Source organism: Wolffia australiana, chromosome 7 (assembly GCF_029677425.1).
Source record: "Wolffia australiana isolate 7733 chromosome 7, ASM2967742v1".
Classification (NCBI taxonomy): domain Eukaryota; kingdom Viridiplantae; phylum Streptophyta; class Magnoliopsida; order Alismatales; family Araceae; genus Wolffia; species Wolffia australiana.
In genome coordinates, this window is record NC_135841.1 from 17,345,126 (window position 1) to 17,369,288 (window position 24,163).

General features: G+C 39.3%; 2 protein-coding genes across 5 annotated transcripts; one reads left to right on the forward strand and one right to left on the reverse strand.

Moving 5' to 3' along the window:
- Positions 1–9,881: 9,881 nt before the first annotated feature.
- Positions 9,882–12,376, reverse strand: LOC144705903 (uncharacterized). 4 transcript variants are annotated; one of them, XR_013582144.1, is made up of 8 exons: positions 12,126–12,376; positions 11,615–11,644; positions 11,305–11,397; positions 11,121–11,235; positions 10,662–11,019; positions 10,384–10,438; positions 10,168–10,316; positions 9,882–10,070 (listed from the first exon to the last, which is right to left on the reverse strand). XR_013582144.1 is itself a non-coding variant. In XM_078578765.1 (8 exons), exons 1-8 carry the CDS (start codon positions 12,243–12,245, stop codon positions 10,221–10,223), a joined length of 819 nt encoding a protein of 272 aa, XP_078434891.1. In that variant the 5' UTR covers positions 12,246–12,376; the 3' UTR covers positions 9,882–10,220. The 4 variants fall into 4 exon arrangements, 2 of the variants coding, with proteins under 2 accessions (XP_078434891.1, XP_078434890.1); XR_013582145.1 differs by having other exon boundaries at positions 10,163–10,316; XM_078578765.1 differs by having other exon boundaries at positions 9,882–10,316; positions 10,662–10,878; positions 10,950–11,042.
- A 3,508-nt stretch (positions 12,377–15,884) lies between these two features.
- On the forward strand, positions 15,885–18,420 carry LOC144705972 (WAT1-related protein At1g25270-like). The gene is made up of 7 exons (XM_078578852.1): positions 15,885–16,261; positions 16,446–16,508; positions 16,724–16,840; positions 17,008–17,257; positions 17,329–17,487; positions 17,564–17,715; positions 18,227–18,420. Exons 1-7 carry the CDS (start codon positions 16,065–16,067, stop codon positions 18,357–18,359), a joined length of 1,071 nt encoding a protein of 356 aa, XP_078434978.1. The 5' UTR covers positions 15,885–16,064; the 3' UTR covers positions 18,360–18,420.
- Positions 18,421–24,163: the final 5,743 nt, after the last annotated feature.

Consider the following 24,163-nt stretch of genomic DNA (forward strand, 5'->3'; position numbering starts at 1 on the left):
AATAAGATTACTTAGTAATAAGAAGTTAGAAGCAAGAAGGATTTATAAAGGAGTATCTAACTATAATATGGTAAGGATTTTGGTAAATAGATAGAAGTGAAGAGAAGTATTACTAAGTTAAGAAGGTGGTAGAATATATTTGTATAGATTTTTATATGATGGATTTAATGAGATATAGAAGGATTTAGTCGAACACCAGGTAGGTGTTCGACCAAATTCCCAAAGGTGGGTCAAAGTTTGTAGGTATGTATAAGATATTCTAATTTTTATACGTTTTTTGTTTAATTTTTGTAGGTGAAATCGAAGATACCACTGTCTTCCGTTGAACGCCCTTAAGGTGTTCAGCGAATGACCCGAATGAGAAGCGGGAGATTGCTTTTTAATGTATTTCTGTCGAATGCCCACAGGGTGTTCGACAGAATGCCCGAAAGAGAATCAGAATTAAGAGAGAAGAGAGTATGGCGCGTACTTCTGTCAGACAACCGCAAGGTGTTCGACAGAATGCCCACAAGATACAGAGATATATTTTTTTAGTTTTTATAAGGTCGACTGCTTTAAAACTTACGTAAATCAAATACTGTTCATCGAACACTCTAGGTGTTCGATGAAATAACCCCAAGAAAACGGCGAATAAAAAAAATCGATAATGCAGCTATATCATGAAATGTCTGATAAATCTTTCCGCTAGGCTCAAAGCGGATGAATAAGGGAATTATCTACAAAGATTAGCTCTCACCGAACGCCCTGATTCAAAGAACAGGGATAGCGGCGCCGGTCACCGTCGCTGAGCTTCCGTCTGGTCGTTCACCTGTTCTCCTCCTCCGTACGGGTGCAACTCGATGAAGAGCTGATCTCCTAGACCTCCTCGAGAGTCCTCTGAGCTCGGAGGTGTGTCACGACACCTCGTCGACTGCTGGGTCACCTGCGAGAGCTCTCCCCCGTCCCTTTGTTCTTGCGGCTGGAGATGACGAATTGAGGGCTCTCGGCCCCTTCTTAACGGCCTGGGAATAAGCCTCGATGCCGTCAGATGGAAGGGGGCAGCTCTAGGGGTCCTCCCGGGCCGTTGGATCACCTCCGGCCGGCGGAGTCGACGGCCAGGGGCTAAATAGGATGAAAATGCCCCTGGCCGTCCGATCGAGTTTATAACGTTCCAACGGCTGCGATTAAATCGCAGCCATGGACCCTCTTTTACGGTGCACCCTGATCCTCGCCACATCAGCACCTCGTCATCGTCCACATGGGCCGTCCACGTCACCTTTGCCATCTTTGATTCATTCGCCATCGAGCCCCGCGGCTGCGTCAGCCTGAGAAAAGAAAATAAAGAACCTTGTTAAATAGACGGACTGGATCTCTACCGTCCGATCTTTTTATAAAGATCGGACGGTTGTGATCTTATCCGTCTTTAAATAAGCCCGAAAAGAGTCGGGCTTCGGGCCTGATTGGCTCGAAGCCCGGTTCAAATTTTTTACTCCATATTTTTGTCTAATCGCGGCCCGTTGAGCCGCGATTATGGTCGCTCAAGGTGGCCCGACCCGATGCGAATTTGATTGCAAGTTCGCTATCCCATATTGAATTATTTCAAAATATGCTACAATATATAAATGTCAGTATGTTTCTACTGGTGAATTAAAACGACAAAAATACATACCTCCCATGCGATCCGCTCAGGGACCTTGACGGGCTCGGTTATGGGCCCAGTTGTGCTGCCGTGTTTGGGCTCCGTAGTGCGATCGGCGTCGCCTGCGATTGGGCCGGCTTGAGCGTCCCCGCTCGCTGGCCTGGCTGTTAGCTTGACGTCCTGTACTCGAGGATACCCCATAGCCGGCGGCCCAAAACAACTTTTTATATATATATATTTTTATTTCAAAATAAAATTTCTCCATCCCTTCCTGCAAATTAAATATAGATCCTTCTCCCTGCGATTTCATAGAACAGATGCTAAGTAGAATATTAGGAAATTAAATGGATCTTAAATGTATATTTTAATGAAAATTGTAAAACATGCATAAAATGATGTTAAAATGCATCATTTTCATAATTTGTTCTATTTAGTGCATGACATGCAATATTTCATGAAATAGAGTTAAATACACATAAATTTATCCCAAAATGCCCTTAAAATATGTATAAATACATGACATATAATAGGTTCATTAGTTATCATGAGATTTGATGATAGAGTCCGACTGAAGTTGATGATGAGCCTGTTACATGTAGCGTTTGCCCTCTATCTGTCCTCATTTCTGATATTACACCAATCGATATCCAATATCCCATAAAAATAAAATGATGTCACATGATGACATCCAATAATAGAATGGATCTCGCCCCACTATGGTCAATGGTGAATGTTAGTATCCGATATTGGTTTTGGACATTTGACATAAAAAAAATAAATATATATAGGAATATATATATATATATATATAGATATAGGAATATATAAATATAGAGGAAAATGATACATATATAGAGATATAGAGAGATCTAGAGATAGATAAAGAGACAAACAAGGGTCATATTGACCCCATATTCCCATGCCCAGTTCTGTTCGGCCCTCTTCTCCCCTCTTCACCACCTCATTCCCGCTGCTATCATCATCACCTACTCTAGACCTTGAATTTTTTTCATCTCATCACCTCCAGTCACCCTTCTTGGCCCTCAGTTCATTCTCCACTTCATCTCCCCCAATTTCCCCACTGATGCTTTTCCGTCCGCTACATTCCATATTGCCTATCCTGACCACACTTCAGTTTCCCTCTTACACCCTCCTCTTCCACTGGTTGTTAGCTAGAGAAAGCTGCAGCTACAGGTCACATTTTGAAGATTTATAGTGAGATAGAGAGAAAGGGTGATGGGGAGACATTCTTTAGTGTACAAGAGGTTGTTGAGAGTGAAGTAAGTTTTTGACAGGTTAGATGGATTTCAATGGAAATGTTTTTTCATTAAAGAATACTTTAGATTTTGAAGTGACGTACACTGATTGCCTTGATGCTTTCAATGTAACCCAAAAACACAGTTTTCTTATCTTTATGAAATTCTGTTAGTATCATGGTTTAGGATACAGACAACAAAACCAAAAGAATGTTTTAAAAGATAATCAATGGGCTGTTGTCAAAACTGTTTTCTTAAAAAGTGGTTTGCAATGTAATACTGACATGGGCATTCTACTAATGAGGAAAACTCTAATATGTACTTCGAAATCCCAGAATGTTTGGGGAATAGGGGCATGATAACAGATAAACATAAATATATAAAATACCTGTAACAAGAGCAAAAATGAACACGTCTTTGCTGAATGGTTTTCGTGCTGAAGATAAATTTTCACTTAGTGACTTGATTTCTTGAATGTTCTTATTAATTAACTTCTCTCCTTTAGTGATCTATTGAAGTTTGGTATGTAGGCTCATGATCCTGCGCATATTCGTTCCTAAAAAACTTCTATATACATTGCCACAGATATTTTTAGCAGCACTGTATCTTACTATGCATGGTAGCATAAACTAAAATAAATGCGTGTTGATCTAAACAAGCCCAAGCATCATAATCATGATTAAGTTGAGTATTCCGTCTTTCAGATATGAAGCAGATAGTAAGAGGGTTTTTTAATAAATTTGCTGAGTTTGGAGGTTTGAATCAGAGGATAATTTTTTTTTCTTAGAGAACAAATATTTATGGAATAAGCTTTAAGGAGTAGACATACCAGCGTGTAGGGTATTTCAAACATTTGCATGAGTGGAAAAAAATAGTTGTGGTATTACTACAGCACTAGTTGTATGATTTGAAGAAAAAATTTCATCTTTGTGTATAAGTGCCATTAGGCTTTACACTTCTGATACCATGTAAAAACTTGAAGATTTGAAGGTAGAGAAGAGAGGGGGAAATAAAACAGAAGAAGTAAGAACTAGATTATATTCAGAATCCACAAATTGTGAATAACAAAGGATATTTATCGACTTAAATATGTGGGTTGCAGTCATAGTTTCATATCACTTGTAATACAGAAGTTGTGGATTCTTACCATTGTCATAACAAAATTATATTCTATTATTATATTGATGACATATCACTTCAATTTGTTAGTAGCAGAAAATTGTTATATGCATGTTGAGTGATGATTGATAAAATAAGTTAGTTGCCCCCAATTTTTCAAAAGAGAAGAACCATGGTGAGAGACCCAAAATGTGGCATGAAATCGTACACATTTTAAGGTCATTTTGGGATCATTTCATGTGTGTTATCTTCAACTTTACAATAATTTGCATCTCGTGAACTAAATAGAGCAAGTGATAAAACAATGAATTTCTAATGTAATTTTTACATAATTTAAATGACCAAGAATTTCTTAGTGAAAATATGTTTAAAACATTGTTAATTATTATGAAGTTAATGCTCTATCTAGTATGTCAGCCTATATTTTTGCAGTGAAGAAATCAAAGTTGAATGAGGAGATACATATAAAGGAACAAATTATATACATATAAAAAATATAATAATAAAAAATAATGCTTGTGGCCAGCTGAAGGGGGTAGAGCCGGTGACACTCAAGCCAGCCGGTGACACCGCCACACCAGCAGCCCAACAGTTGGCCCCCTTAGAATGCACATAATATGGCCCAGAGGCCCAACAGCATGTGCATAAAAGCAAAGGAGAAGTCTGCGCATACAATTGAGGGAATTCATTTATTTTCAATTTATTGTATCCGTTGAGATTTTATAGTGTTTCATCTTTTAAATCGTTTCAATATGGGATTAAGTTTGAATGTTTCTTCATCGCGCATCGGGCTGGGCCAAGAAGGAACAAAAGATTCGCGCCCCAAGGGTCCATGATGCTTGAGAAACTTAGAAGTGTGACCGGCTTTTGCGCCTACCTGACCCGAAGCCCATGTCATTTCGGCTATCTTAAATAGATGGATATGATCTCATCCGTCTGATCTTCTTTAAGAAGATTGGACAGTGAGACTACCTTGTCTTTTTTAACTTTTTTTATTTCTTTTTCAGACCTTCTGATTGGCTGTCTCAGCTGACACGGACAGGGAGCCACACGAATCGACAAATCACAAGACGGGCAGCTGTCAGGGCATGTTGACAAAGATGCTTACATGGCTGGGGGTACACCGATTTTAAAGAGGGTCCACAACTGTGATTCAATCGTAGCTGCAGATTCCTGATGAAGAGGATCGGATGGCCATGGGCAATTCTGTCCATCTCCACCCTTCTCCATCGATGCCGTTGTCATACAGTGGTTTTTGTGGGGGGGGGGGACGCCAAGGCCATCAACCCTCCAAGAGCGGTTAGAGGGTTGTCACACCCCTCCCCTAGCTCTCGTTGCCGCCGCTAGGGAATGGTAAAAAAGTGCAGAATTAGGGGCCTTCAAGCCCCGTTAATGGCATGGGAGGGACATCCAGGCCGTCCAATGCACTAGGATGGCCTGGGAGGTTGGAGCTTTGGACAGAGCCAAAGGACGCTGAATATGACTACGATTTGTGCCAGGACGGGGGAGAATAGCTAAGGGGCTGCACACCAAGGCTCGGAAGCAGTGACCGGCTTCACCATCCTTGCTCATCAACTCAGGGTGGATCAGGTCTATTTAATGCTCAATCAGGTGGAAATTCATGTGATATACACTCCTGCATTGATTGATTTCAGTTTGAATAGAAGACAATATCAATTTCATTAGATTTTTAGGAATCATTTTCATTTGGGTATTTCATCAAGCACCTGGGGTGCAATCAAAGATATAAATAAATTTATCTAAGTTTATTCCAGATTTTCCTTATAAAAGCTACATATTTCAATATAAAGATTATATACTTCCTTACTCTGACCTCTTTCGGGCATTATGTCAAAAACCTCAAGGGTGCTCGACCGAACTACCCCTTCACCCCCAATTTTCTACTATAAAAATAGAAAAATATGTAAAATAAATATATTAATTCTATAAAAAAATTATACCTATATTAATCATATTCTATTACTATTTGCGACCCTAATAATATATATACTTCTTAATTACTCTTACTAGCCCTTTGTCCTCTCTTAATTTGTCCCTCCCTATCTTGCTGGCTAGATAATTATATCATAAACTTACCAAACTCACTTAAGATTAAACTCTTAGGATGCATATAAGTATTTATCTATCCCCTTAATCTGCATCCTAATGGATATAGAATTCCTTATTTCTCCTTTCTAAGATATACATACTAATAATTTCTATTAATTAAGTAAACCCCTAACCTCTATTCATAGAACTTTAGAATTTTATATATCTTATTAAAATTCTCTACTTATTCCATTACTTATACTAACATTACTCAAAACTCTTGCTCCATCTCTCACTTCTTTATTATTTTTATTATCTATAATATATAAGTAATATCTGATTTCTCTCTCAGATCTCGTTCTCTTATATACTTTATATTTTCTCACTGATTAACTAGTTATCTTATACTATCCGCAATCTTCATTATATTATTATTATTATTATTATTATTATTATTATTATTATTATTATTGTTAGTATTACCCCATAACTACTCAACTGTCAAATACATCTCTAAAGGCCAGTCCCTTGGGATACCTTACTCTAACTATATGTCTGAGTGTGTTTCTATATTTTTAACGATATTCAAATTAATATGGAATTTGCCTCCGTCACATGGCACCCACAAACTATGACATCCTAAGTATACGCTTGAGTGAGTATCTCCTTTGTGCTAGAGACTTCTGGCCTGGTCTCTTGTCTTTGTATTGAAAAATCCCTAGATAAAGCTAATTTAAATCGTAATTATTTTGAGATTATTATTCTTTGCCAATTGGTCTCAGCACCGAGCAACCATTAGTGTAAGTGCTTTTAAAGTATAAGAGTAGTCTCTTACATTGGAAATGAGAGTATAATAAGCACACTATCCTCTTTGCATCAATTGAAATAACGTTAAGTTGAAAGCCATATATATCAGGCCAGAAGCATTAACAACCTTTGAAGAAGGAAAATGAATAATGTTATAAAAGATGAGAAAAAAAGTGCCCATCCAAAAAAGTAATGAATAGAACATACCACTGAGTGAATAGAATGCACTGTGTGGCAAGAAAGAAAAGAGCCGGTGAGAACTTATTACCTTCTCTAGTCATGCATGCACCATTATGTTTGAGGCAGGAGACAGGGAACTCATAAACCAAAATTTTGGGTTAAATAAGTCATTTAAGATTCTGATTTATGCAACAATAGGGTAGGTAAGGGTCGAATCCACAAGTAGCAGTTAATGAGAGAGTAAATTACAATTCAAAAATATTTTAAAATTATTATTATAGATGATTTTATATTTTTCTGTATTTTAAAACCATTTTCTAAATAATAAATCAAGGAAATTAAGGAAAACTAGTCAAAATTAGTTTAAAGAATGAGTTAAATATTATTTTTTTTCTATTGGGTTCTAATAATTTAGTCTGATTTTAAAGAATTTTTGGGTAGTTTTTAAGTACAAATAGAACCTTACGTTGCCCTTCCCAAGACAAAATTTGTGGGCGACGCCACACCACTGGGTGGCATAATTGAGCTGAAATGGGTAGTGGATGAATAACATTATAACTTTTTCTACGCGAGGAATTTTTTAGTGTTGTTTGATGTGCTGGAAAGCTTGAAACGCTTGGCTATATTATAGAATGTTTACCTAGAAAAAATAGTGAGAAAATTCAAATCAAACGTTCAGGAGAACGCACAATCCTTTTTGTCACTTCCACCAAGGGCCAAATGATGCTCTTAATTCCAAGGGTTTGGAGGGCTAGGATTACTTGATCAACTTTGAACTTTCTCTCCCACAATCTTGTAGAACAAGAATGGATTAAATAAATCTGATGCACTAGACCTCCAACAAGTTGGGTGCAAAAATCCAACATGAGATATAAAGAGAGGGGATAAGATATTAAATAGAAATGGACTAACTCTCCCGGACATTGGATTTAATATCAAGGGTTTGGAGGGCTAGGATTAGTTGATTTCCAGCCTTGATCCACATCCCCATTTTCCAGATTTGAAAATAGACCTTTCGAATTCAAATTATGGGTTACTTCCAGAATTCTTCCATTGGATTTAATATTATGGAGATTTGAATAGGCTTCTCGAGTGGGCTTCTCGTGTATTGGGCATCTTCTTATTTATGAGATGGCTTGGGTTTCTCTTGTTCTTCCATTTTACCCCAAACTAACCATTGTATTTACCTAAGTCATATTTTTCGAATAAAACTCCAAGAGGACGTGAAAAATCTACTTGACTCTGAGGAGTCAAGTGGGGTTAGTCTCAAAAATCAATAAAATATATTGAAAAATAGAGCTTAGGAAAATAAATCATAAATTCTCATTTTATTCTTAGATGGTGAATAACAAAAGAGCTTAGGACAATAAATCATAAATTCTCATTTTATTCTTAGATGGTGGATAATAAAAGAGCTTAGGACAATAAATCATAATTCTCATTTTATTCTTAAATGGTGAATAATAAAAGAGCAAATCTAAAAATGTGTGGAAAAAAAGAATTATAAAAGCATAATTTTATTGATCTGATTTGATGTTTTGAGGAAACTTGGGCCCAACATATCCTTGAAAGAGGTTCACTGTTATACGCTGAGTCAAAAAGACTCTTTACATGATCCTTGAGTGTCACATCATTTTGATCTGATTTGATGTTTTGTGGAAGCTTGGCCCAACGTATCCTTGAAAGAGGTTCACTTTTATACTGCTGAGTCAGAAGGACTCTTTACATGATCCTTGAGTGTCACATCGTTTTGACCCCAAACCATTGAATAGTACCAATGTAATATGTTACAGTTTGAGTGATATGGATTCATGTCTTATCTCTACTGGGTGTGAATTAAATTATTGATGGTTGGTCGATTGTGCACCACCATTAGGTGAATTAAGTTTGAGTTGGCTTATTCCTTCTAGGTGAGTTAAGTTTCAGTTGATTGGTTGGGACTGGATGAAACTTGATTGACGGTGCTGGTAGGACACGGTTGTGGGCAGGTGTCCTATGCTGCCTCTTGACCTGATTGATGGCTTGGATCCATATGGGACTTGGTTGTGATTGTTGCCTGCACCCTTCTATCATTGGTTTTCTAACATCATCCAGCCTTGTTGTTCTCAAGATAGAGACACCCATTCTTTGGAGAGGAGCTGCCTTTGCCTAGTTGTTTCAGAAGTGGGTTGTGGAGTCCACCATGTGACTATCTCTCATCTTCAAGCCATGTATGTGGGAAACCTCTCAGCAGCTAGATATCACCTGAGCCAAATCAGCATTACTACCATGCATTATCACTGTTTGTGTCATTCCATGAACATAGCTCAACGAGTTTTCATGATTTCAACATAAATGGGGAAGATGATTGCTTCTACTGTGTACTCATGAAAAAAATCCCAACAAGGACCGAAGGCTGGTAAGTTCTACCCAAGGAATCTACAAACATTCTTCCCTCACAGAAAAGTATTGCGAGTATCCCTTCTCTCTCATTATCTTCATAACCTGTTGTTTTACCTTCGGAGAACCTCTCCTTTGCACAGGGCAAAGCTCAGGCAATGAACTCAGTTCTGAAGACCACCTCACATCCTAGGGTCGCACCACTCACCACATTTCCTCTCTTGGCAACCCTTCTCCAATCACTCTTTCCTTCTCAGGCATCTGAGAAGTATATTTTGGAAACTATCGTTGCGTCTCTTGTGGATCCTGGGCCTACGTTCGGATTGTGTCAATATAGAAAAGGGTTTTTTCCCCACATCTTATAGTCACTTACATGGAGAGAGAAAACATACATGTAGTTAGAGAGATAAAAAATGTTCTTTCATGCCTCATCTTAGTGTCGCCAATACAGAGAGAAGAACCGGACAGAAAGATTTTTGAGAGAAGTAAAAAATGTTATTTTCCTCTCATAATTTTATGAAACTGCACCATCCAACTACACTTTAAAAAATGATGGAAAAGATGGAAAACTAGGACATGCCAGTGGAGCTATGAAAGCTGTGTAATACCTTCTTCAGCATCCTGTCCATTTTCACCAGAAGGCAGTGATGGGACCAGCCCACCTGCAGAATGATGTATAAAAGATGTAGGATGTCCACTATCTGTGCATACTCAAATGAAAATTGTCTCTTTACTCTGCATTCTTCTTCTGCACCTTACCCCTCGCTATCTCCTCCTCCGTCATCCTCTGCTTCAAGTTCTTCCCTCTCCCGCTACCTCTCTGCTTCTTTACCTTTTTCTGAGCTCAGAGCCTCGCATAGGGTCTCGTAGGACTCGAGGCAGCGCTTGAACTCTTCCTCTGCCGCAGGCTGCAAGATCCAAAAGTGAGTTCAATTGCAGAATTCAAATGATTGATAGATATATGGAGCAGCGAACCTGAGAGGGCCCCTGATGCCGGTCAGGGTGCCACTTCAGAGCTGCCATGCGGAATCTGCAGCCAAATATCGTGATGATTATTACCATGATGATCACGGGCAGTTGGATAAAGCAAATATAATATTCTCTTTTGCGACGACCACAAAGACCATGCCATGAATGGATGAATAATGGCGATGATGATTTGATGTTGGGTGGAGTATATGGGATAACTACATTGGTGAAGATCATGTCATGAATGGATGCATAATGATAATGGGTGGTTGGATGGAGCATACGCAATCTTCACATCAGTGATATTCAAGGGACCAGTAGCTCGGAGGCCAAGCGCAGCTCTGTCGGATCGTGTTCCAACATGATTCGATCTTTTGAGATGATCGCGATTGTTCATGTCATCATCATCATCCTGATCGAGTTCATCTTCAAAGTCACTATCTCTGTCCCATGATTTTTTCTCATTGCCATCACTGTCTGTCCCTTGTCTCCATTCAAAACCTGTAAATGGATTGCTAGGATCAACGCCCCGCCATGACCGGAAGGTCCAGGTATAGGATTTGTTCCCAAACCTTGCCTCGAAAACTTCAGTATCATCATGATCATCATCTGCGCCAAAGCTACAGGTGCCCTTTCTAGAATCTGGAAAGAAAAATATTTCAAATCTAGGTCGTCAAACACACACTACTGCAATGCAGGTAATCTGACGTGTGGAATTTTTAGGATTATTAGAAGATTAATACTGTGGCGTTTGAATCTTCTGGTTTGTCGACGCTGCCTGGATTTTGATGGGTTTTTAGCTTCACAATCTTCTAGATTGGATGGAGTTGTTTCTTCATGCCACCGATTAGCTTCGTCCTGAAAAAGAAATTCCAATAAATTTCACGACCAATACAAATTCAGGTTGAAACAAAGAAAAGGGATTACGCAGTAGGGGTTAGAAGATCTGCTGTTTAATAAATCTCTAAGGGCTCTCTTGGTGTCAGCTCGCTTCTGGCGGACGATGTATCTGATATAATTCTGCATTTTTTAAAAAAACTGTCCATAAAAAGAAGGCGAGAATAACATCGATGAATGATACAATTCATTATTTAGCCCGCAAAAAGTTTAAGAGAAATATTCATAACTTCATGCAACGAATAAAAAACGGTTTAGAGAGCAAAACTCAGATCTCTCTCTCCACAAGAGTGCGTTTACAATTGAACAGAAATATCTTGTGTGTTTCAACTGTAAATACCTTTGGCGCCCTCTGTTCTTCTGTCTCACCCTGCAAGAAGAAGGCCAGAGTTCAATAATGCTAAATTTCAGATTATGAGACTCAAATTTCAAAACACTTCGATACTTTTTACGCAGTTCATTTGCCAGAAAAAGGAATCCAATGAATAAGGACAGAAGATGAAGATTTCACTGAAAATAGAAGCCAACGCCATGAATCAAAACCGTTAACAAAGATCAAAATAAGACCAAACTTCGACACCTTCCTCAAATGAATGGCGAAATCCCAAGTAATAAGATCCCCCAGAAGAAAGTAAATGATTTCACCGGGGAGAGTACAAAATTTCGAGAAAGCTGCAATATTTATCGAAACCTCGGATACCCTTTTCGATCCTGAGCTCGACTTAAGACGTGGGATAGGAAGAAAATTCAGGGATGTCCCGTCGAGGAAAGAACCGGAGGCCGCACAGAACTCAAGAATAGAAACGCGCGAATGACACTTAGAGAGAAGAACCGTGGTAAAAAAATCGAACCTTGGGGTGGAATTTGTTCTTCCATTTCCCGCAGAAGATGGGGGTGGAGTGGAGGAGTGCAGGTCGCAGGTGGAGCGGAGGCGACTCCCGAAGAGCCTTTCTCCACATATTCCTGTGCATAAACGAACAGAGCTCGGAGCGACCATGCGACAGTGAAGGCAAAAATCCGCCCCCCACAGGTGGGCACTGGGCAGGGAAAGCTACTCTCTTCTCTCTCTCTCTCTCTCTCTCTCTCTCTCTCCCCCTCTATCTTGATAGTATTCTAGGATGAGTGAAATTGAGCTTGAAGTAATAATGATAGTATTATAGGCCTAGCGGGGAATAGATGGGTACCTATAAGAATGAGTGAAATTGGGTTAATGGTAAGGGTGAGCTAGGGAAAATGGGTGATGAGGATACACATATAGGTTTCAAAAGGTATTTCAAGGTGGCCCAAGGAAGGTGATTCTGTGCTTAAGAAATTTGAAATATGATCATTTTTAGCTCAAGAGAGATTCCCTTAGTGGAGATTTGAAACTTTGGACTTGATTCACTCATTCGTGGGTGGATGATGGTGGCTCACTCGGCATTCCCCTAAGACATTAGTACTTCAACCCTTTGATTTTCATGTCTGTTCCTCACTCTGCCAGATATCCTAACCATTTGGAAGAAAAACACATGCATCTAGACCATGGTTCGTACCATTAAGAGATATATTTGATCTGCTACACAAGCCTAACTTCTACACTCATGTTGCTAGGACACGGGATGACTGATTCTCCAAGATGGGGATGATTAAATTCATATAATTATCTACCCCCAACTTTCAAATATGTAAGGAATAAAAATATTTTGGAACCAAAGTTTTTTTTTCTTCCCCCCAATTAAAATATGCATTGTCCCTAATGCAAGAAAATAAAAACAGAAGGAAGAGGATAGTCTAACTGTGATTCTTTTGCTTCCATGTCACTATCTTGCCATGGATCCTTGTGCATGATATGGTTGCTTCCGTATTTTATTCTCATAAAAATTCAAAATTATCTTGAAAGATAGTTAAAAGAGATCAAATGAAAGATAAGTAAAAAATGAAAGCAGCAAATCTAGGTATGAAACAAAATATACTAATGCAAGACTAAACCCTTGGTTCAAGAAGGTCTATCATTGCTTCCATAGGTTGGGGTTCTAGCTCCAAGTATGGTTTTAGCCTTTGCCCATTCACCTTGAACTGTCTACCTGTCTTTGGATCTGAATCAAAACAGCTCCATAATCAAACAGTTTAATAATGATAAATGGACCATCCCATCTGCTCCTAAGCTTTCCTAGAAACAATTTCAATCGAGAATTGTAAAGCCATAATTTTTTATTTTCATAGAAATTTCTTCTGTTTAACTTGCTATCGTGAAAGGCTTTCATTTTAGATTTGTAAATTACATAATTTTTGTATGCTTCTGTTTTTAGTTCTTGCAATTCTCGGTGTTGTAGCATACGATTTTTCCCTTCATCTTCCATAGCAAAATTCAATTTTCTAATTGCCCAATAAGCATGCCTTTCCAAATATGAGCCTATAAGGGGACATCCCAGTGGGCCCCTTATAGGCTGTCCTATAAGCCCATAATGCATCGGGTAATCTTTTGCTCCAATCCTTACCATCTGGGTGTACGATCTTTTTAAGGATCTTTTTGATTTCACGATTACTAACCTCAACCTAGCCATTGGCTTGTGGATGGTACGAAGTTATCATCTAATGATGAACCCCATACTTCTTGAGGAGGGACCTGAAATGTGAGTTATTGAAGTGCGATTCACCATCACTAATGATTGCCCTACGGCATCCAAAATGGGACAATATATTTTGAGTTAAAATTTTCAGTACGACTTTATGATCACTTTTCCTCGTGGGAATTGCTTCAACCCACTTAGACACATAATCAACCGCCATCAGAATATATTCGTACCCATGTGATGGTGGAAAAGGTCCCATGAAATCTATGTCCCACAAATCAAATAGTTCTATTTCAATAATAGGTTTGCGTGGCATAGCATGATTCTTCTTAAGATTTACAATTGATTGACATTTCAAGCAATTCTTACAAAACTCAAAAGAATCTCTAAATAAAGTTGGCCAAAAGAAATCACATTGAAGCACTTTAGATGCTGTAATCTTGGAAGAAAAATGTCAACCACAAAAAGATGAATGATAAAAGTCTAAAATACTTCTATGTCTATGTCTAAGTGAAAAAGTTCAGGATCCTCCCAAAAATAAAATTGAACTTCTCTAAGGAATTTCTTTTTCTCTTGTTCGTTCCAATCATCAGGGGTTCTTCATGAAACGAGATAATTAACTATGTGTGCAAACCAAGGGATTCTTTTTGTGCTAATTAAGTATGTTTTCAGAAATAGGGATTGCAGTGTTGACGTGTAATCTAGATAAATGATTGGCAACAAAGTTTTCAGACCCACATCTATCTTTAATTTCTCTATCAAATTCTTGCATTACTAAAATCCATCTAATTGACCTAGGTTTAGCTTCCTTCTTATTTATCAAATATCTAATAGCAGCATGATCAGAAAATATAACTATTTTACTCCCTAGTAAATAAGATCTAAATTTATTTAAAGCAAAAACAATAGCTAGCAATTCCTTTTCAGTTGTAGTGTAATTTACCTGGGCATCTACTAAGCTTTTGCTAGTGTAATAGATGGCCACTGGCGTCTTTTCGATGCGTTGACCAAGGACTGCACCCACCGCAAAGTCAGAAGCACCGCACACCAGCTCAAAGGAAAAACTCCAATCTGGTGCTTGTGGAGTTGGTGCTTGCACTAGAGCCTCCTTAATCTGAATGAAAGCTTTCTTCCCTGTATCGTTAATTTCAAAAATTGCATCTTTAACTAATAAATTGGTCAGTGGTTCAGACAACTTAACAAAATCTTTGATGAATCGTCTATAGAAGCCTGCGTGGCCAAGGAATCCTCTATGTTCCTTGGTGTTGGTGAGAAGTGGAAGGTTCTAGATCACTTCCACTTTGGCCTTGTCCCAAAACTATTCCCTCTTGAACCATGAAATGGGACTTTTTCCGACTGAGCACTAGCTTTTTCTCCATGCATATATGCAATACCTTTTCCAAATTAGCCAAACATGAATCAAAATCTTGACCACAAACAGAGAAATCATCTATAAAAATCTCTAAACAGTCACTGATTAAATCTGAGAATAAGGCAATCATGCGTCATTGAAATGTGTTAGGGGCATTACATAATCCAAGTGACATTATCCTAAGTGCAAATGTTCCAAAAGGGGCATGTAAAAGTAGTTTTCCCTTGGTCCTTAAGATGAATTTCAATTTGATTATATCCTGAATATCCGTCATGAAAACAGTAATAGTTTTGACCCGCTAATTTTTCTAAGATTTGATCAAGAAAGGGCAAGATTTGATCAAGAAACAGTAATAGTTTTGACCCGCCGCCGCGCCCTACGTCAACCGTCACATCTTCGTCAAAGGCATGAAAGCTCCACGACGTTGGTCAAGACGTATCGGTTGACGCATGCAAAAGCTTAGAGGACCCTCCACAGAAATGTCCAGATGGATTTGGGATGAGATTCAGTTGTCCGGAAGTGTCTGTAAACGAGTGAAGACACGTACAAGTAACGTGTATGAAATAATCTATCTCAAAAGGTTCTCTCCTGACCTCTCGACCTTGAACGCTGGCGCCATTATTTATGGACACCTGACATCGCGTTCTGCTTGAGGAAGGCCCTGGATTTCTACCGGTCATTCTCTCCTACTCCTTCACCATACAATATAAATAGATTCCTATCCCGTCTCTTCTTCTTCTTCTTCTTCTTCTTCTTCTTCTTCTTCTCTCTTTAGGAATTTTGTCCAGGAAAAAAGAGTATTAGATATTGTTTGATATCTCTCTCGGAGAGGCTCTGAATTCTGCTGGAGGTGGCCCGAGTCGTAGATGGCTGTCGACATGAGTTCCTTGATGAAGGAATTGAAGCCGGCAGCGGGGATGGTGTTGGTGCAGACGGTCTTTGCTGGAATGAACATTCTATACAAGCTAGCGGCTAACGACGGCATGGATTTACGGATCCTTGTAGCTTATCGTCATATCTTCGGGGCTGCCTTCCTTCTCCCCCTTGCTTTCTTCTTCGAACGGTCTCTTTCTATTTAGAAACACGAGATTTACTGGAATCAACCATAATTATCATCATCGTCATCATTATTTTCTCATTAGCTTATTTTTTCATTGTTTTTAATCATCGTTATGGACATCTTCGTCATCGTCATTGCCGATATTTCTTCTGACGTCGTTGGATGTTTGCGATTCTTCTCGTCGCAGGAAAACTAACCGGGGGATCACTTGGACGGTCCTGATGCAAGCTTTCTTTTGTGGGTTATTCGGGTAAGTCCAAAAGAATAGGAATCAATGTTTTTTGGCCTAGCTCATGTTTCCCATGCGAGTTGTTTTCTAACACCGAATCCTTCCAAGAGACTCTTGTCGCTGAATTTTATGGTAGGCCGCCGGTGCTTGCTGGCAGGCTGGGCCACTCCTCGCGGCATTTTTTTCATGGCTGACGATTGTTAAGAATTTCTTCTAATCGTTTGTCGTCTACGCAGTGGGACCTTAACTCAGAACCTCTATATCGCGGCCATTAAGCTTACGACACCTACGTTCGCTTCCGCGATTACTAATCTCCTCCCGGCCACCACATTCATCTTGGCAGTTCTCTTCGGGTGAGGATATTACAAAAGGCCTACAGTTATCTTCCATCAATTCACACATTCTCTCAACGACATAGTTTAATTACTCGTTCGAAGATTATTTTCTTGCTTAAAACCGCTGAAGGAGGCTCTCTCTCTTTCTCTAACGCTAATCTCTCTCATTTTGATGATTCTAAAAGAATGGAGAAGGTGGGGATAAGGACAAATCCAGGGAAGGCGAAGGTGGCAGGAACAATTGTGGGGATAGGGGGAGCGATGATTCTTACATTCTACAAGGGCCCCGAATTAGTGATGTGGCATAGCCGTGTTGACCTTCTCCGAGGAATTCATAGCCCACCTCCTGCCCACTTAGACTTCAGCAGTAGACTAATCGGATCACTACTGGCCATCGCTAGCTGCCTCACTTACGCTATCTGGTTGATTATTCAGGTGATTTTAGCAGAGAACGGTAAATGTAGACTATCGCCAGACGCTTCACTAATCTTTTCTCTTTGTCACAGACGAAGATGAGCCAGTTCTATCCCTGTGTCTACTCCAGCACGGCTTTGATGTGCCTAATGGGAGGAGCGCAATCCACTGTCTTCGCTTTCTTCTTGCAGAAGGACTGGAACGAGTGGAAAATGGGTTTTGATATTAGGCTTCTCACCGTCATTTACGTGGTCAAAATCTTCACCCAACTTCCTATTTTCTTTACACTGGTCCGGACCATTGATCCTTGAGAAAAACTTGATACAGGGTGTGGTGGCATCAGGGATAACTTTGACTGTAATGACGTGGTGCATCCGTATGAAAGGCCCGCTTTACGCTTCGGTGTTCAACCCTTTGATGGTGGTCATTGTGGCTATTATGGGGTCCTTTTTGCTTCAGGAGAAGCTGCACCTTGGAAGGTAAGAGTTGTTTTGCGTCTCTCGTGAGTTGTTTTGCACCTTTCGTGAGGGACACTGACAAAAGTAGTACTACTTTTAGGTGTCGGCTCTCTTTTTATTTCCTTCTCCCTCCCTATCCTCCTCTGCCATAGGTAGTCACACAGATGCGTACCTACCACTTTAGAAGGGTTACATTAAGAACTAGGATATGACAAGAGGATAATCAATGTGTTAACCCAGTGTCAGTGGCCATAAGGACTAGGAAATGACTAGAGGATAATCAATGTGTTAGCTTAGTGTCCGTAGCCATAAGGACTAGGAAATGACAAGAGGATAATCAATGTGTTAATCCAGTGTCAGTGGCCATAAGGACTAGGAATGGGCAACAAGATAATTACTACGTGAACTAAGTGTCAGGTGGGGATGTTAACGCTTTATGAAGTTGAGCTTTTAAACTGATAGTAACTAAAAATAACTCGCTTATGCCTTCCAATTTTCATCCACTGATTGTTTGACGATTGCTGTTTTTCAGTGTTCTGGGTGCTACGTTCATTGTAATCGGCCTCTATGCAGTAGTGTGGGGAAAAAAAACAGAAGCCAAGGATGAAGTTGAGCTTCCGGTGCAGAAGCAATGTGATCTCGGAAATGCTGATATTAAGTCCTAGTCATAGACAAAGTGTTGCCCAACTTTCAAGAGATGTTTTTATCCAACCTACCTCCAGTTAATATTGTTTCTTATCCCCCATCCACTTCATTTCTTTTTCATGATAACAATAATTCCTTATTTATTTATAAAAATTCAAAGTAGAAAATAAACTGCCTCCCTGTAATTAGCTATTTCTTCGTGTAATCGTTTGTTCTAAAAAAAATCCAATGATGCCTTCCTAACATCGCCATTAGTCTATTGAACCAAGGATCAAAGTAAAATTACTTAAGGTAAATACAATGAAACACAGTTTTTATTGGAGGGGTGAAATTGATTCAAATGGTTGATCAGACAGTTGATGGTGAGAAGTGGAAGGTTCTAGATCACTTCCACTTTGGCCTTGTCCCAAAACTATTCCCTCTTGAACCATGAAATGGGACTTTTTCCGACTGAGCACTAGCTTTTTCTCCATGCATATATGCAATACCTTTTCCAAATTAGCCAAACATGAATCAAAATCTTGACCACAAACAGAGAAATCATCTATAAAAATCTCTAAACAGTCCCTGATTAAATCTGAGAATAAGGCAGTCATGTGTCATTGAAATGTGTCAGGGGCATTACATAATCCACATATCAGCACATGAACTCATCCACATCCACATGCACATCATCCACAAAGGCATGCCACAAAAAATTAGCACATGTATTTCAAAAATCCCAAGAAGGCATGCCACCTGAGATAAAAATTCTCTTCACTAATGCTTAGGCAATTTCATATACAATCATATGAGAGATCTACTCTTGCAGTTTTATCTTGATATTTTGGTTTCATTCTGACTTATGATATTAAAATGACTTTAGAGGATGTGTATTTAAAGATGAACAACCATCTTGTAATGATCTCAACATAAGTCACTTACCATTACCCATATCTGTATAATTCAGTTAAGTGCTACATATACAACAAAACTGCTAAGATTTGTATTAATAAATATTCTAGGAAATGTGGATTATGAGATTGGCTTGCATGTGATACATATATCTATTACCCACTGGTATCCTTTTTTAAATATAATTTTCATAAGGTGCCCCATAGTCTTTGAGTGTTGCTCCATTCTACTCTTTGCATGAAGCTATAGGTGTTCGAAATGTAGTAAAATGAAGCATACTTTAGAATAAATTCCCTATATTTGGATATTTATCTCGGTTTCAACTTTTGAATACCAGATTTCAGTATTTACATGTAAAAGTTAGTTTGGTTCTAGTGTGTCGAAGAGAAAGAAGATGACCGATCCGAAGACAAAATGATCTAGAAGAGATTCAATATTTCTTGCATTAGGAGAAATAATATAGATTTTTAATGACTAAAATAAGTTTAATCACATGTGAATTATAAAAAATATTTTGTATCAATGAACGTTGAATCAGATGTGGAATGTGTGGTCCAGATAAAAGTGAACGTGGGTGGACTTCAGAGATAGGCTCCTAAAGTCAGAACCTAGATGTCAAACTTCACCATTCAGTGTGATGGGCTTTTTTCTAGATTGGAATTAATTTCATAATGTATTTGCATCCTTGGGGTTTTGTAGTTTCCCACAGATATATTTAATACTTGATTCCAAAGACATTCAAATAATGACCTAGTGCAAATGGTTAACTTTGAAACCATAATGGGTCAATCTAGTTATGGTTGACGCATTGAGATGTTACCATAAAATACCTTTTAATATATTTTTACCAATTTGGCCAAAATTTGTTTTCTCACTATCTTAATTGATTTTGTCTCTTATTATAATCTGGGCCACAAGATCATATCTTGACACCACCATCACCTCTGTAAAGTTGTTTCTGCAGTGCCATTTGGGGTATTCGAGTGATATGATTATCAACTGAAATTTCAAAAGATAGATCTTTATTCACAAGGTATCCTGTATTTCTCACATCTAATGATCAATTACAGAATGCTGACATGAGTTAACCTCGTTGTTAGTTAAGTATAAAAAAATCAAAAAATTCTGAAGGATTTATGATTAAACTTTTCCCTAAAGACCTGGGAACTATCTTTCCTTAATGACTCAACAAAATGGTTACTATATCAAAATTTACCATCATATTAGCATGAGTAGATAGTGTATTCTATCCACATATTTTGATGGGAGAATAGCCATTGGGGGAACATTTATCTCCCTCCTTAAATTCAAAGTGTGTTATTCACACCTCGCTTGGACATCCTTTTTTAGTGGAGCAATACAATATTCTACCTCTTTCGGAGGAATCTTTTTCTTACTTCTTTGCATATTCTGTGATTAAGTGAGGACTGTAGAATATGACATAGAAGCCAAGAGAATAAAGGAGTAAAGTATGAAACAATGCTGAAATTATGGACAGGAGGGCGTGTAAAGTTAGGGCATATTGGTCTTAGGAGAAGGTGATTGGTGGCTCTTCCTTTGGACATAAACTTTATTTAGATTTCCCGTGCATCAATTAACAGTCCATTAAAATCATGTGACGAGGGAGTCATAACTTTGAGTAGGAGGTGTTTGCAGGGGCCAGTTGGTTGTTAGTGTCCAAGGTAACCCCATCCTCTTGCACCAAATCTGTTTGCTTTTCTCTGAATTGAACAGAATATATTAAAAGATTATACTCCAAATATATCTAAAACTAAACATAATATGAAATAAAAGTTTTGGATCATGTTTATTTGTCAACACCTACCTTATCTTACCCCTCCCATACATGTAATAGGATTATCATATTAATGTTTTTATGAGAACCATGTATAGTCTTTAAGGTATTACTCATGGCCCACGCCATCCGAACCCGTTGAAGGCGTCATCTGAGCCTCCGTCACCATTGTCGACAGCCCGGGTAAACTATGCTTGTCTATCGTGTTTTGATTTCTCGTCTTGTTTGTTAGTGCATTTCGTGTTTCTTCGGAATCGTCGAGTCACCCTAGTCGCATCGTGACGTGTCCATCGTTTTGTTTTGTCAGTGTCTTTGTCGTCATGTTGGGAGGAGTCCTTAGTCATTTGGACCCCCTCCCTTTCCCCCCTTTCATTTATGTTTAATTCCCCTTTATTTTTGTAATGGGGGCCCATTATATAAGGGCCCCCCTTTAATGGACCACTATTCTCCCCCCCCTCCCCTCCTACCGGAGGGACTTAGAACAGGAATTTTATCGAACAGTTTGGTTTATCATATTCTTGGTCTCACCCTTGAGAGAACGAAAGAGAGGAGCAAAGGAACTGGCGGAATCCTATCGAGGGAAGGTCAGTGGTCGAGATTCCTCTTCTCCCACCCCATCCTCCTGCCGCGCCACTGACTGCTCGGGTTCGACCCCCCCTGTCACGGGCGAGATTTAAAATTGGCACCGCGTCACCGTGAAGGTTGATCGAATCTTTATGCAGAACGGCCCTTGGTCACGTGGGAGGTCTGTGACGACACAAATCTGAAGATCAGCCGTGCATCTCACCGCACGGCCGCCGGATCCGACATCGACCGAGTCTAACCCTCTACGATCTCGCGGAGAATCGCTGAACGGGTGCCCGTTGACCCGGACGGACGCAATTCTTGTCCAACACAACCGGATTGCTGGGTTGCTGACCAATCGTGGTCCAACGTAATTTCGTGTTGCTCGGTCGCCAAGTGGGACCTTCCACGAGTGAACTCCTGCCACTGTTCAAGGCCCTTTTGCGCTCGCGATCCAGCCAGCTGACTCGTTGATCATCGCAGCTACCACCACCCTTGATTTGGCCTCGCCGACTGAGTGGTCGCCGTTACTTGCATCAATCGGCCAATTCACTCTCCAGCCCCTTGCCCCTTCTTCACCTCTAACTCCACCCCATCGCTCCAGCATCGAGCCGTGCCAGCTGTCGAGCAACCTCTCAGCGAGCCTCCGTCTCAACCTCGCGTCCCGGTTCTCTCGATTGACGAAGATTCTGCACCCACGAGCCATAGGCCGCGAGCTATGCCATCCTCATTGTTGCTCGTTATATTACCTCTTGTAGTATACTTTCGATCGATTCCACCGCGCTCGGGTTAGATAGGTGAGAGAGGATGGAAAATTGAGAGAACTACGAGAACAATTGAGCATCTTTACCGGTGCGGACAAGTCTGTCTGTTACGTGCGGGACCCTATGGATTAACTCCGTTCAGCACCGTAGTCACCTTCGTCCCCTCTGACGAGGCTCGAGAGGCCACCATCGCCGTCACCCAGCGGCCCCGTCGAAGCTTAGCGCTCGACATCACCCTCGACTTAGGGCCCGCAAGTACAACACGTAGGACACATTCATTTGCATCGTAATTACATTTACCCCATTTAGGGCTTATCCGTCGGATGACGACGTTGTCAACGTCCAACATCACTATCTCGGTAGCCAGGCATCCTCCTAGGTACTGACCGGATGACGTCCTAGGCGACGTATGACATTAATTGCTAAACTCCTATTATTTATGATTTTGTTTTCCCCTGTCAATATAAATCATAGGTAAAAGTGGTGTATTCATTTCATATTATCAAATTTATGAGTACATATATTTTATATTATCCCTACTATCATCTCATAATACAGTATGTTCTCCCTATTTCGTCAACATAATAAATATCCTATCATTACAAGCATATATTGTCGTTCTCTCTACTCCCCCGTTATATAACTTCATAATTCTATCTATCAACGATACCAATTCCTGTCTTCTAAAACATGTATGACTTTAAGTATTCATCTATTGATTTATTATTTTTGTCTTTTTCTTATTATACTTATTGTAAGCCCCTTTCTTATCCTATCTTTCAAAATAATGATAGGCTAGGGGGACCCGTGAAATTCTCTTTTATATAGAGACCTCTCTTATCCTCTTTCCCAGCCCATGTACAACACGTAATGGCACAAAGATTAGTGCAGATGAAGGGGATGTCAACTGGTGAAGCAGATCACATGAAAATAGAATGTATGACCCATGGATAAGATAGTACGTCTATCCCTATAGGATGGAAATGTTTTCCCTCATGTCCTCGCACTAAAGATTATATCCAAAGTAATTTAATCATGTACTGTGGTAATAGTTAGTTTTTCCTTTACAAATACTACAGTGTGTTTTAATTTCTTTTCACTTAAGCAATTCAGATTGCATTGACAAGGTATCAGAAGACGTGTAGCATGTCAGGACCCATGTACTGTGTGCAAAACAAATTGGTACTTAAATAACTCAAAGTTGAGTTTAAAACTGTGTCATTGTTGATATAAGTATTAATCGAAACGATATAAAAATCATGTAATAAGTCTAGCCAGTGGGTCGTCTCCACATGGAATAGATCTTACTGATTTAATTATCTCTGGATAGTGATTTGGGTGGGATAAGAAGGGAAATGTACAGGGTAAGACGTTGTGATAAGATGTAAAAAGTCAGGTGAAAGGGGAGGTACTAAGTATTTAACTAAGGTGTGTGGGTACACATGGAGAGAAATAGGTAAGATGAGGTGAATAATATGAATGGAATTTCAGGTGTAAGATGCACAATGACAAACGGGGAAAATGATGGATGTATAAGGTGAGTGAAAAGAGAGACAAAGGAAGATAGTAGTTTAAGTCTAATAATTTACATGGAGGAGAGAACAAGGGACAATATTTTCCATGTTAAAAGCGTAAATAAAATCCTATAAATGTGTTAGTAATAATTCAAAAATCACCACTCTATAAAGGCATATTTCCAATGATTGATTGACCCCAATAATTACCAAGAGTAAATGATTTGCTACTATTCTACAAATTGAACCTTGACAGCTGATGTGGAAAATTTTCCCTGAAAATATTTGAGGAA

Coding starts and splice junctions, on each gene's coding strand:
- LOC144705972 (XM_078578852.1), top strand. CDS start 16,065: ATGGCTGTCGACATGAGTTCCTTGATGAAGGAATTGAAGCCGGCAGCG. Junction 17,258..17,328: donor CTATCTGGTTGATTATTCAG/GTGATTTTAGCA, acceptor TCTTTGTCACAG/ACGAAGATGAGCCAGTTCTA. Junction 17,716..18,226: donor GAGAAGCTGCACCTTGGAAG/GTAAGAGTTGTT, acceptor GCTGTTTTTCAG/TGTTCTGGGTGCTACGTTCA.
- LOC144705903 (XM_078578764.1), bottom strand. CDS start 12,245: ATGCACAGGAATATGTGGAGAAAGGCTCTTCGGGAGTCGCCTCCGCTC. Junction 11,236..11,304: donor GATCTTCTAACCCCTACTGC/GTAATCCCTTTT, acceptor TTTCTTTTTCAG/GACGAAGCTAATCGGTGGCA. Junction 10,317..10,383: donor GGCATCAGGGGCCCTCTCAG/GTTCGCTGCTCC, acceptor TGGATCTTGCAG/CCTGCGGCAGAGGAAGAGTT.